The sequence below is a fragment of the Felis catus genome, chromosome B4 (genome assembly GCF_018350175.1).
Source record: "Felis catus isolate Fca126 chromosome B4, F.catus_Fca126_mat1.0, whole genome shotgun sequence".
NCBI classification, from domain to species: domain Eukaryota; kingdom Metazoa; phylum Chordata; class Mammalia; order Carnivora; family Felidae; genus Felis; species Felis catus.
In genome coordinates this window covers 82,947,095-82,960,977 of record NC_058374.1, presented here as the reverse complement: position 1 = coordinate 82,960,977, position 13,883 = coordinate 82,947,095, and the positions used below count along the sequence as shown (strand labels likewise).

At 39.2% G+C, this 13,883-nt stretch overlaps 1 protein-coding gene across 3 annotated transcripts in view; it reads right to left on the bottom strand.

The window, feature by feature from the left end:
* RBMS2 (RNA binding motif single stranded interacting protein 2) overlaps positions 1–11,806 on the bottom strand; it is a 73,568-nt gene extending 61,762 nt beyond the window's left edge. Inside the window, exons 1-2 of one of the 3 annotated variants that reach the window (XM_045061948.1) lie at positions 11,666–11,806; positions 9,933–10,008 (exon numbers count right to left, since the gene is read on the bottom strand). Coding sequence is in view for 1 of the 3 variants with exons in the window: in XM_011284101.4 (XP_011282403.1) it covers positions 8,945–9,010 (66 nt within the window). In the remaining 2 variants the exon portion in view is untranslated. Of the gene's footprint in view, positions 1–8,944; positions 9,137–9,932; positions 10,009–10,109; positions 10,812–11,665 lie in introns of those variants that run through there. The other 2 variants (XM_011284102.4, XM_011284101.4) reach the window with 2 other exon arrangements.
* Between the last annotated feature and the right edge of the window lie 2,077 nt (positions 11,807–13,883).

Below are 13,883 nucleotides of genomic sequence, written 5' to 3'. Positions count from 1 at the left end.
TGTCATAAAAACAAGAGATAACAAATGCTGGAAAGGGTGTGGAGAAAAGAGAATCCTAGTGTACCATTAGTAGGAATGTAAATTGGTGCAGCCACTATGGAAAAGAGTATGGAGTATGGAGGTTCCTCAAAAACTAAAAATAGAACTCCATTAGATCCAGCAATCCCACTTCTGGGTATAGATACATGGGAGATAAAATCACTTTCTCAAAGAGTATCTTGAGTCCCATGTTCACTGCCACATTATTCACAAGCGCCAAGACATGGAACCAATCTAAGTGTCTACTGACAGATGAATAAAGAAAATGTTGTACATACATACAAATATTATTCAGTCATAAAAAGAAGGAAATTTTCCTATTGGTGACAACACGGATGGACGTGGAGGGCATTACACTAAGTGAAAGAAGTCAGAGAAAGACAAATACTGTATGATCTCATTTACATGTGGGATCAAAAAACATCAAACTCATAGAAACAGAGAATAGAATGGTGGTTGCCAAGGGTTAAGGGGTAAGGAAAATAGGGAGATGTTGGTCAAAGGGTACAAACTTCCAATTATAAGAGGAGTAAGTTCCAGGGATCTAATGTACAGCATGGTGATTAATTATGGTTAATACCACAGTAACGTATACTTTAAAGCTGCTACGACAGTAGAGGTTTAATGTGCTCACCAACAACAAAGAGGTAACTATTTGAGGTGAAGGATATGTTATCTGACCTTAAAGTGGTAAACCTTTTGCAATACAGATGTATATTAAATCATCACATTTTACACATTAAACTTACAGAATGTTATATGCCAATTATATCTCAATAAAGCTGGGGTGGGGAAGCTGTGATGGGGGGGAAATACCTGATGACTATGATGATTTCTCTTAGTGGGCTAGTAGGGGCAGAAGCCAGACTGGAGGGGGATGAAGAATGAATAGAAGATTTTGAACTGAATATATGTAATTACCTCTATAGCTTCCCAAATCCCACTAAAATCATAAAAGTTTTAGAAAGACACAGGAGTGTCTGACTGGCTCAGTCGAAAGAGCATGCGACTCTTGATCTTGGGGTGGTGAGTTCAAGCCCCACACTGCGTTTACACCCAGTAAAAAAAATATAAATAAATAAATGAAAACTTTAATTTAAAAAAAAAATAGGAGGGGCACTGGGATGGCTCAGTCAGTTAAGCGACCGACGCTCTTGGGTTTCGGCTCAGGTCATAATCTCACAGTTTGCAAGTTTGAGCCCAGCATCTATCAGTGAGAAGCCCACTTGGGATTCTCTCTCTCTCCCTCTCTCTCTCTCTCTGCCCATCCCCCCACCTCATTTTCTATCTCTCAAAATAACTTAAAAAAAAAAAAAAAGGAGCACCTGAGTGACTCAGTCCGATAAGTCACTGACTCTTCATTTCAACTTGGGTCATGATCTCACAGTTTTTGAGATGGAGCCCCGTATCAGGCTCTGCACTGACAGCACAGAGCCTGCTTGGGATCCTCTCTCTCTCTCTCTGCCCTTCCCTTGTTCACATTCTTTCTCTCTCTCAAAAAAAATTTTTTTTAATTAAAAAAAATAAAAAATAAATTAATAGGAGTGCCTGGGTAGCTCAGTCAGTTAAGCACCCAACTCCTGATTTCAGCTCAGGTCTTGATTTCAGATCTTACAAACTGTGACATCGAGCCCCCGCTTAGGATACTCTCTCCCTGTTCCTCTCTGACCCACCGCCCCCCGCCTCTATGGTTGCAAGCACACTCTCTCTCTCTCAAAATACATACATAAAATAATAAATAAATAAGTAAATAAATAAATAAAGCATTAAAAAGGGCTTTTTTGATAAAAGAAGTAATAGTTGGGGTGTCTGGCCGGCTCAGTGAGTGGTAGAACATGTGACTCTTAATCTTAGGGTCATGAGTTCAAGTTCCATGTTGGGCATAGAGTTTACTTAAAAAAAAAAAAGAAAGAAAAGAATAGGCCATTTACATCCTAACATGTGATTATAAATATTACGCATTCTCAAAAGAATCCAATGAAGTATATCAGTACTTTAGATGAAAAACTCAAGGTCTTAGAGAGCCTAAGAAACTTGGAACTAGCACCCAGCTAGCAAACTGACAAAGCCACAATTAAATTCAGCTCTAACTCCATATTACACAATTTGTATAGAATACAATGCTGCCTTCCTTTGTTTAACCTTAGTTTAATGCCTAACATTAGCTTAATTACATTTATTAGGGTAGATTTTTTTCAGGATCCACGAGTAGGCTTTAGAAGCTATTATCAGGAGGCGCCTGGATGCCTTAGTCGGTTAAGCGTCCAACTTTGGCTCAGATCATGATCTCACGGTTTGGGGTTCAAGCCCCACATCGGGCTCTGTGCTGACAGCTCAGAGCCTGGAGCCTGTTTCAGATTCTGTGTCTCCCTCTCTCTTTCTCTGTCTCTCCCCTGCTTACACTCTATCTCTCTCAAAAAAAAATAAGCATTTAAAAAATTAAAATCACGTGATTTGGGGGATAATAAACTGAATGATGGGGCATAATAAACTGAATGACACCATATCTACCTTTACAGAGTTTACACTCCAGCAATGAAAATAAGACAATCACCTAAAGGATTCCAAAACAACACAAAATTACATAAATTGCCATATATGAAATACAAAATTTTATAGAGGCTCAGAAAAAAAAAGTCCTCTTTGGGGGTGGGAGGTAGAGGGATTAGGAGATGCTTTATAGAAGAGGTAACTTTTCAGCTGAACTTAAAGAGATAGATAGGGTTTTAAAGGACAGTTTTATTTGAGCTACTGAACAGCCTCAGTCATGCTGTAGCCCCAGGGCCTAGCACACTGGAGCAGTTTAATGAATGTGGGTGGAGTGAACAAATGAACAGAAAGGCCATTCCAAAAGGAAGGGACAACAACAAAGGATCAGAGGCTGAATACATGAGGCACAACAAAAATAAAAGGATCACAAAGAAGGAACACAAATAGGCACATACATATTTAGAAAATAAGAATCAAGTACCTCGCCATGATTCTTTTTACATTTTGGCTCCCATATCTCCCATCTTTAAGAAAATTCTCTCAATATCACCCCCATCCTGTTTCTGCCTTTATCTCATTTCTCTACTCCTTATCTTTTTAAAGTAATGATTTTATTGACATATAATTTATACACCATGTAATTAGCCCACTTAAAGTATAAATTCAACGGTATTTACATCACACTTTCACAACCACTACCACAATCAATTTTAGAACATTTTCATTACCCCAACAGGAAACCCAATACCCGTCACTCCCCATTTACCCCCAACCATCACCCTCCCCCCTGGACCTAGGCAACCATTAATCCACCTTCTGTCTTCATAGATTTGCCTGTTCAGGACATTTCATATAAATGGAAGCATAAAATATGTGGGCTTTCGTGAGTGGCATCTTTGACCTAGCAAAATATTTTTCAAGGTTCATCCATTTTGTAGAATGTATCAGTACCCTATTCCTTGTTACTGATGAATAAAATTCCAAAAATTGCACTGTATGGATATATACAACATTTTATTTATTTATCTGTTCATCAGTTGGTAGATATCTGGCTTGCTTCTACCTTCAATGTTGCTATGAACACTGGTGTACAGTTTTTATGTGGACATGTTTTATTTCTCTTGAGTATATACCTAGGAGTGTGCTTAACCTTTTAAGGAACCACCAAACTCTTTTCCAAAGAAGTTGCACCATTTAACATTCCCACATGCAGCGTATGAAGAGTCCAATACTCCATGTTATCACCTGTCATTTTGATTACAACCATCCTAGTGGGTGCAAAGTGGTATCTCATTGTGGTTTTGATTTACATTTCTTCAAATTTTTTTTTTAACGTTTATTTATTTTTGAGACAGAGAGAGACACAGCATGAACGGGGGAGGGGCAGAGAGAGAGGGAGACACAGAATCAGAAACAGGCTCCAGGCTCTGAGCCATCAGCCCAGAGCCCGACGTAGGGCTCGAACTCACGGACCGCGAGATCGTGACCTGAGCTGAAGTCGGACGCTTAACGGACTGCGCCACCCAGGGGCCCCTTGATTTACATTTCTTGATAGCTAATAATGCTGAACACCTTGTTCATGGTTATTTGTAGACCTTCTTTGAAGAAATGCCTATTCATATCTTGCCCATTTCTTAATTGGGTTCTGCTCTCCATCTTAAAGTTCTTAAATTTTTTTTTTAATGTTTATTTTTGACAGAGAGAGAGAGAGAGAGAGAGACAGAGTATGCGTGGGGGAGGGGCAGAGAGAGAAGGAGACACAGAATCCAAAGCAGGCTCCAGGCTCTGAGCTGTCAGCACAGAGCCCGACGTGGAGTTTGAACTCACAGACTGCGAGATCCTGACCTGAGCCAAAGTCGGACGCTCAACCGACTGAGCCACCCAAGCGCCCTGACTCCATCTTAAAGTTCTTCAACGATTACTCTATACACACCATCTATACTACATTACCTTTTACAATCATCAACCCACTCCAACCTTGCTTTTGCTCCCCACTCTGAAACTGCTCGTCAAAATTATCAACCACCTCTGTAGTGACAAAATCAACGGCTCATCTTCAGTCCTCATCTTCCAGGATAAAACTCTATGGTTTGCACATATGTATTTTAATTCCATCTGACCTCTTATTCTCATCTATATTTTATCATCCTGTTTCTTGTATTTTCTTACTGCATATTTTCTTATGGAATTAAAATGTAAACTAAAGGGTATATCCAGAGAATTGCAAGTACAACAACTGGGTGGGGCAGAGTGAAGGTAGTGGAATCAAGGCGGGTAGGTGGGGAAGATAAGAAAAGGCTGGATAAATAGTGAGTATTGGGCTACGGATTTGGACTTTGTTTGGCAGGTAATACGTAGCCATTAAAGGTTTTTATACAAGAAATGCTCAGCACTAGACCCTTGGGATGTTGGAAGACTATATCAGCAGCAAGTATAAAGTTATTTAGAGGGTGGAGAAACAGGAGGCAAGGAGATCATGTGGGATACGTATTACAGCAGAAAAGATAATCAGTGTAGTAGTGCTCAAAACGTAAAGGAGGAATCAACAGAGAGACATTACCACTAAACTCTAACCGAGTCCACTTTATTACCAGTAACAGAATAGCCGCCCCCAGACAAGAGATGTTAGACCTAAACATTCTTAGTCCTCAGTTCTACTAAGTTTGATTTGATAGAAACTAGCTGAATATGTAGTAAACACAAAATTATCTTTCCCTGTTGCAAATACATAAACAATTATAGTATTGCTTCTCTCCTGAGTAAACAAAAATTTCAAGTAACTCATGCTTCTCAGAGTGAAGATCTGACAATGCCCAGCAGTCAGTTCTACTCTCACCATTACTTCCAGCCCCCCGTACTGATCTTCAATAAGTTAAGATCAAGAGGAAATAGAAATTTATGCAAAATAGGCTGGGGAAGGCAAGTTATCCCAAGTTAAACACAATCTCCTTTCTTTTTTTTTTCCACAGGAAATAGTTGTTGATGCTCTGAGGAGTTAAATTATAATAACACATGCCAGGAAGATGATGTCAGGGAAGGCGTGGTTAGGCCCTTTACAAGTCTGAGATTCCTTCAGTTCCAAACATTGCCTCTTTCAATCTCACCTATACTCAAAATCTCTCTACTGAGCTACTCTTTCTAACACTGAAGAGTTGAGATCCTAGAACTCTGATCTTTTTACCTTAAAACAATAAAAAAAAAAAAGTTTTAATGAACCAAAGAGTAAGTGAAGGCCATTAAAACAGCTGTTTTTAAAACATGTACTACATTGTTTTGTAGAATCAGTCTTTGAAATCCACATTCCCCCCTTCTGTGACTATTTTAATTCTAGAGAAAAGAATGAATATTCAACACTACATCTTGAGAAAGAATCTGCCTTTATTAGGAGTTATACATTCCTTGACTGTCTTCCTTTTTTACCATAACCAAAAAAGAGTAAGAAAACTACTGTCATAGACTCCTCAGGTAACAAAGTCCCTGACAAATGAAGTACATGAATATGTTTCAAAATAAAACAAACCTACTTGTTAAGGTCAAGTAAATAAAATTAATACACTTTCAAGCAAGTCACAACACTAGGTAAAAATGGCTTTTCTGAGCTCACTGGCAATTATTCTTACTCTACAAACTAGAAGTGATGACTACAGTAAATTATGATGTAAAAATTCCCTTAAAGAAAGCAGATCTCTACAAATCTATTATACTAGATTTTTGTATAACATAATGGTGGACAATAAAAGCAGATATTTATAATTTGTATTTTTCAAAAGTTTAAATTTTTATTGTTATTTCAGTTTTTTAAACATTTTGGACAAGTCCAAGAACTTTATTATACAGGCTTGATCTACTTGAGAAACAGCTCTTAATAGAAATGGCAAATAAGCCAAAGTCAAAATTAAAACTTTATCTTGTCATAGAAAAGCCTGGTAGGATACACACACCAAATTGCTACCAGTTATTTTCCTTGAGGGGTGGGATTTGGGTAAGGAACTTCCAGACATGAAGGGAAGACTTAACTTTTTATTTTATATGCCTCTTTATGCTTAATTTTTTTTTTTTAATGGGCAGGTCTTAAATTTATTACTAAAAACAAAAGTTATTTTAAAAATGTGACCTTGGTTATAAAAATTTACAAATTACATGAACAAATCCATCCAAACATTCTTCCTAAAAGAGAAATGAACACATGTCAACACAAAGACAAAGAACAACATAGTAATGTTTTAAATATACCCAATATTCACCAACCTACATATTTACACAAGGAGTCATATACATTGCTACAAAGTGATGTCATCATAACACAGACCTATAAAAACCCAAAGAATTCTTTTTTTTTTTTAATTTGAGAAAATGAGAGAGAGCGCGCACATATGTATAAGCAGGATACAGGGGCAGAGGGAGAGACAGAATCCTAAGCAGGCAATAAGTTCAGCATGGAGCCCGACATGGGGCTCAATCCCACAACCCTGGAATAATGACCTGAGCCAAAATCAAGAGTTGGATGCTCAACTGAGTCACCCAGGTGCCCCATGAGCCAAAAGAATTCTTGACAAATACATTAGTAAGTATGTACCTAACCATGTTTTCTCAATGGCTTCTCAAACCTTACAAATTATCAGAAGAGACATGAGATTTGAATCCAAGTCCATAATTATGCTTCTTTGTCCCTTATGCTACCCTAGATTTAGAAGCTGGTTAAATATTTCCTATACTACAAGGCAGAAAGGGAGTGAAGAGAGCTAATTTAGACAGCATCAAATACATGAAACCCCTAAGAGAGAAAAAAACTAACTTCCAGAATTCATTTTACTTTATTTTAATGGGTGTGGGTAACCTGAGAGACTTGGAGAAAAAAAATTAAGAAGGAAAGTTTCATATAGTACTATATAAATTTTAAAAGGAACAAAAACAGATGTAATATCCTTCTATCAAAATCATATACTCATGGGGCACCCGGCTGGCTCAGTTGTAAAAGTGTGCAACTCTTGATCTTGGGGTCATGGGTTCAAGCCCCATGTTGGGTATAGAGTTACTTAAATAAACAAAACTTTTTCCTTTTTTTTTTTTTAAGTTTATTTATTTATTTTGAGAGAGAGAGAGAGAGAGAGCATGAGCAGGGGACGGGCAGAAAGAGAGGGAGAGAGAGAATCCCAAGCAGGCTCCTTGCTGTCAGTGCTGAGCCCCACACAGGGCTTGAACTCATGAACCATGAGATCATGACCTGAGAGGAAACCAAGAGTCAGACGCTTAACTGATTGAGCCACCCAAGCGCCCCAAAACTTTTTTTAAAATCGCATATTCATAAGTATATGTCTATTACTGATAACCAACAAACATATAAGTACCCATATTTCTTAAGGATATAAACCAGAATGAATGCCATTATAAACTGATTCTAAGTGTTTTGGGTCTAAACATTTACCAACTGCCTTGATCAGACACTTTAAGTTACCTATAGTAGCATCTTTAGGTATAGGAGAAAGCAGCAGGAATCTTTCCCACACCCTCTAACACTCCATCAGATGGGCAAAAGATCCCTACACATCTAGGTCATCTTGTTTCTTCAAAGAACAGTTACACTGCCAAGAAAGAGGCTAAAGGGTCTTTCTCCTACAGCAAGAAGTTCCTCCTGATCAGCACTGTGTGCCCTGAAATGCCAAGAAACTGCCAAGGATACTCCCTGGTGAATGTGGGCATAACTGTCCACCTCTCATTAGACTGCCCATGTCCCCAAGCACGACACAATTCTCTGGCAACCCTGGGTTAATCACAAAAACTCTAAGGATCCCTGCTGAGCCTGGCCATCAGCAGAGGTCTAAGCAGCAGCTCAGCAGCAGAAACCAAAGAATCACAGAACTTTCTGCCTTAATCCCAAAGTATGTCTTCTCTTACCACTCCTTCCCTATGGCTAGGTGGGGCAGTCTAGAGTATACCCTGTTCTTGATGAAGCTGTTGTGATTTCCCTGACTATAATTCCCCCACCTGATAATCCTGGTTGAGTGAGTAGAAAGGAAGGTTGCCGGAGAGGGGGAAAAACAGTTATTCAAAAAGATGAAAATAACTTCGGAGAGAGTGAGCACAGGACCAGGATTTGAGATGACATTATTATCCCAGTGGAGACTGGGTATATCAGCAGGAAGTCAAACTAACTTCATTTCACAAAGATACAAACTTGCAACTTTGATTTGTTTTTAATTCCCCTGCCTTCTCAGGCCTCACACACAGGGACTGTAAATTGCTGGAACTTCAAAACCAGGTGAGAAAAGATGCCGAAAGAAGTGGTGGAAAAGGGAGAGGCGCTGAGCAGAGAGAGGAATTCCGTTCCCCTCTTAAGAAGAATGTTAAAGCCAAGGGCACTCCCGGATCCCCAGGAAAGGAAGTAGCTGGATTCCAAAAAAGCACTTTTCCCTACCTTCTTGTTGTTCTTGTTATAGCCAAAAGTCGAAATCCCAGGCCTGGAAGTCACTGATAGCAGCATTTTCTCTTTAATGTAAGGGAGCTGAGAGAGAGAGGAGGGAGGGAAAAGGAGGGGGAAGAGAGGGGGGGGAGAGAAAATGAGAGGGAAAAGGGAGGGGGAGGAAAAAGGGGGAGAAAAGGAGCAAGAGGGAGAGAGATGGGGGGGCGGGAAAGAAAGAGCTGGGGCTGCTTGTTTACGTCACTGAGAGAAGTTAACCAAGAGTCTGAATAAGGCACTTCCACTGGGTCCTAATGCCCAAGATGTTATTTATTTATTTTTTCCCACAGTCTTAGTAGTTAAAGCAAAAGAAAAGTTCTTAGGTCTACCCCTTTCAACTCCATCCCTTCTCCAATATGAACAAGTTCTGTTTCTCCTGAAAAGACACTGAGGATTTTTTTTTTTTCCCTTAGAGTTACAAGATTTAGAAAAAGCTTTCAAGTTTGATTTTAAAGGGGCCACTGGGATACACTGCCTTAGAGAACTCATGAAGACAACTCTACTGAGAAAGAATATGTGAGATGAGCTCAGGACTTTTCCCACACTTTATACTTACAGTGATCTTAAGACACGAAGAAAGAACAAACAGAAGAGCTCACCAAACAGCAGAGACAGACTGCGGGGAAATAACTAGTTTCAGATCTGTGGATAGTTCTATTCCTCTTGACTCATGCTGATGGGCTGATGCTTCTCACCCCTTTTCAGATTCCCCCAGGCGTCAGAATCCCCCAGGCATGATTTCACACTTAAGAAGGAATTATCAAACTTAACTATGCCATGAAACTTGGTGCCTAGTGATTTCTTTGCTTTCCCCCCAGCTTTATTAAGATAAAATTGCCTACCTAGCACTTTCTTCAACAACTGTAAGCTATCTTGTTTGATTCTTTATCCCACCATTTTCTAGTCTTCAAGGTCCATGAAGCTGAAACAGTTAAGAGTTACTCACCAAATCTGGAATTTATGCCCAAACTGAAGTTCACAGAGTTGGGATGTTTGCTTCAAGTTGTCTCTGAGCTGTAGAGCTGTAGGAAAAAAATAACCGTAAAAAAACATAAGCTTCACAGAGAAAAAAATACAAAGTTCTCAGGGAAGAAGAACCTAACACAGTTGAGACAACACTCACCTCAAACAGTTTCAAAGTAATGTCCTGTGGAAGTAGCCTTAATAAGAAACTTGTAGGAAACCAAAAATTCCAGAATGACACCCAGTAATTCTTACCAATCCAAATGGAACAGGGATATAGAATCAAAGCCTTCAAATCTCTTCTTCAGGTCACCTTGTGCCATCATACATGTTCTCTTAAATTAACCTTGTCGGCTTTGCCACGACAAACATTAAGCCCAAACCCTTTCTTAAATGAAGTCCCAGTAGTCTCTATTCCAGTTTTCCTGTCACCTTTTTGCTGTGATAATGGGACCCACAGTATTAACATTCTGCAGAAAAAATACACACATATCACATACCACCCCCAAACTCTAACTTTCATTTCCAATAGGACAGGAAGTGCCTGCTCAGCTCAAGGGACACAGGAAGGGTGGGAGCAGCCTCAATGTGGGAACTGCAACTGAGATTGGAAGAACAGCAGTCAAATGCAATAAATAAATTACTAAAAGGTATCTCTCAGCGCTACCATATTTTTTTAAGTCCCTTTTCTGCCCTCATAGATATTCATTCATTATATGCCAAGTTATCCATGCCATTTAGGCCCTTAGTTGATTTCTTCTCCCTTACCCTAACAATGTGGCACAAAAACCTTAATCTCTAAGGCCTGATTTATAATGCCAGTCAACCTAATTTATTATTATTTTTTAATTCTAACATTCTCGGGGGTCTGGGGTGGTCAGTTAAGTGCCTGGCTTGATTTCAGCTTAGGTCATGATGTCTGAGTTTGTGGGTTTGAGCCCTGCAACAAGCCCTACATCTGGCTCCATGTTGAGAGCCTCCTGCCTGCTTGGGATTCTCTCTCCCTCTCTCTCTGCCCCTCCCCAGCTCACACACATGCACGTGAGCTTTCTCTCAAAATAAATAAACATTAAAAAAAATTCTAACATGCTCAATGTGTTTTGTTTTCCTACTGCATCCTTTAACACTCAATGGTATTTTAGAATTTAAAATAGTTAAAACTATAAGTTTTAGAGAGAGGCAGACATGAGTTCAAATGCTGACACTTTTGTACTTACTACTTATGTGACTTTATGCCAGGGTGCTTAACATCTCTAATTCACTCATTGCAAAATGGAAATAATACCTACTTCATTAGCCTCTGGAATCAAATCTAAATTTTAGCTCAGTCCTGTCACTTACAAAATGAATGACACTGAAAATAACCCACGTCTGGATTTTTCTCATTTGTAAAATAGGGTAAATAGTATCTACTTCCTAATGTTGTCAGGAAATGAAATAAGGCAATACATAATAAGCCTTTTAGAAAGGTTCCCTGGCACTTGGTAAACACTCAAATATTAGCTCTGTTATAATTAATTGCTCTATTATCTCCAGCATGTACCCCTCTGGATATTGTATAACCCAGATTTAACGATCTGAAGTGAGTATTTCCAAAAACCAGTATCTTGATTACATTAAAAAGATTATACTAGGACTAGGCAGGCTAAACTATAACTAGAAATACTAGATATGAAATTTCAGGAATCACCCATCCAATTTCATTTATTTCCCTACCTTCTATAAGCGGATAATCTGATCATTCAGAAATTCTTTTCTTGAGCACCTGGGTGGCTCTGTTGGTTAAGTGTCCAACTCTTAATTTTGGCTCAGGTCATGATCTCACAGTTCATGGCATCGAGTCCTGCATCAGGCTCTGTGCTGGCATTGTGCAGCTTGCTTGGGATTCTCTCTCTCCCTCTCTCTGTCCTTCCCCCGCTCATGCTCTCTCTCAAAATAAATAAACATTAAAAAAATTATTTTCTTAACTCTGATCCCCTGGAAATTAGTGAAACATTTCTTATCTCTAGAAAAAAGGAAATAATACAGAAACAAAGCTCATTAGATTTAAGACACCCCAGCCTCCACTTCTCTAGAGTCCTACTACTCCAAGAAATAGAAACAGATCTAGAAAAAAAAAAAGGAAAAATAGAATTTTCATGCACCCTAAGATTTAATACCATTTCTCTCCTCTAAAAGGAGCAGTATCAGGAGGAGGTTGGAAGATAGAGGCAGAGTAGGAGGACCCTAGGCTTATGTCGTGAATACAACTAGATAACTATCATTATCATCCTAAATACCCCAGAAATTGACTTGAAGACTGGCAGAACAAACTCCACAATTAAAGGGCGCCTGGGTGGCTCAGTTGGTTAACCAACCAAATCCTAGTTTCAGCTCAGGTCATGATCTCATGGTTCGTGGGTTTGAGCCCTGTGTCCAGCTCTGCACTGGTAGCACAGAGAATGCTTGAGATTCTCTCTCTCTCCTTGTCTGTCCCCCACTTGCATGTGCACACACTCTCTCTCAAAATAAATAAACTTTTTTTAAAAACATTAAAAAAATAGACTTTAGATTTTTGTAGTCTGAGAAGTTCAAGGCCATAGAAGTAAAATGTCCTAGGTTTGTGAACTGATGCTAAAGGCTAATTATGTCAAAGAGCACCAATAAGACTGCAAATTACATCCTTTATTCTAAGTACATTTAAAAAATTTTATTTTGTTTGCTTTTATTTATTTTTGAGAGAGAGACAGAGGGCGAGCAGGGGAGGGGCAGAGAGAGAGGGAGACACAGAATCTGAAGCAGGCTCCAGGCTCCAAGCTGTCAGCATAGAGCCCGATTCAGGGCTTGACTCATGGACCTTGAGATCATGACCTGAGCCAAAGTCAGATGCTTAACTGACTGAGCCACCCAAGCGCCCCTCTGGTAAGTATATTTTTAAGGAGGTTATGGAGTTTTGTAGAAGTGACAGAGAATATAACAGAGTTCAATGGTGAGATTCAGGAGGCATATGAGAGGAGGAAGAATCCAATTTTTTCCATTGTGTCTATTTTGATGCCCACCCCCAACTGCTTTGCCTATTATATTGGCAACATTTTTCCAGATCTAGTCAATGCCTCTCAAATTCTTGGTTCTTATGGGCCCAGCCCTCAAGAGTTGTTTTGAGGGGAAAAAGTAAAATAGAGGAGTTACTGGAAACCTCTTGGAAAGAGACATTTGCACCTCTGACTCAAGATAGACTGTTGTTTTTTTTTATTTCTCCAAAAAACCAACACTTTTAAGTAAGTGTCTCAAGTAAAGGGGCTGGGGCTAGATCAACTCTGATTTTTATGTTGAAAGATGTCTGCATGCAACTATCAGCCCTTCCACGTCAGGGTGGAGAACTCAAAAGAATGTATTACCTGCAGATGTGCTAGCCCTAGATAGATATTCAAAGGGAGCCAGGCTGAAGTAGCACATGCATATGAAAGCAGGGAGACAGGGCAGTTTGCTAGTGAAATTCTAAATTAGGTTTGGAAAACTAAACAAAGTATATTAGGGCTGAGGATGCTCCCCACCCCCACCTCCACCCAGCTATTAATATTCTCTTGTGGATTATCTTTCCTCCCTTTTATTAATTTTTGTGCCCAAAGAATAGGTAATGGAAATATACCAAAAAGTTATTTCGTGGTAAAAAGATGAGATAATGCCTTAGGAAGAAGTGAAAAAGAGTTTATTTAACATATCAGCTTCCTTAAGCAGGAAAACTTAAGGATTGGCATCAAACAACCAAGAAATTTTAGCCCCACCTGCTTCTGATGTAGGATGGAATGACAAAATTGGCTTAAAACCAGAAATTGGGGAAAGCTGGCTTCTTAACTCCTTGACTCAATTTATTGGAAAACAGGGAAAAAGACAACTCTGAAGAATTATTTAACTCACATGCTGGATAGCAGCACTTATAATATGTGCTCCTCTC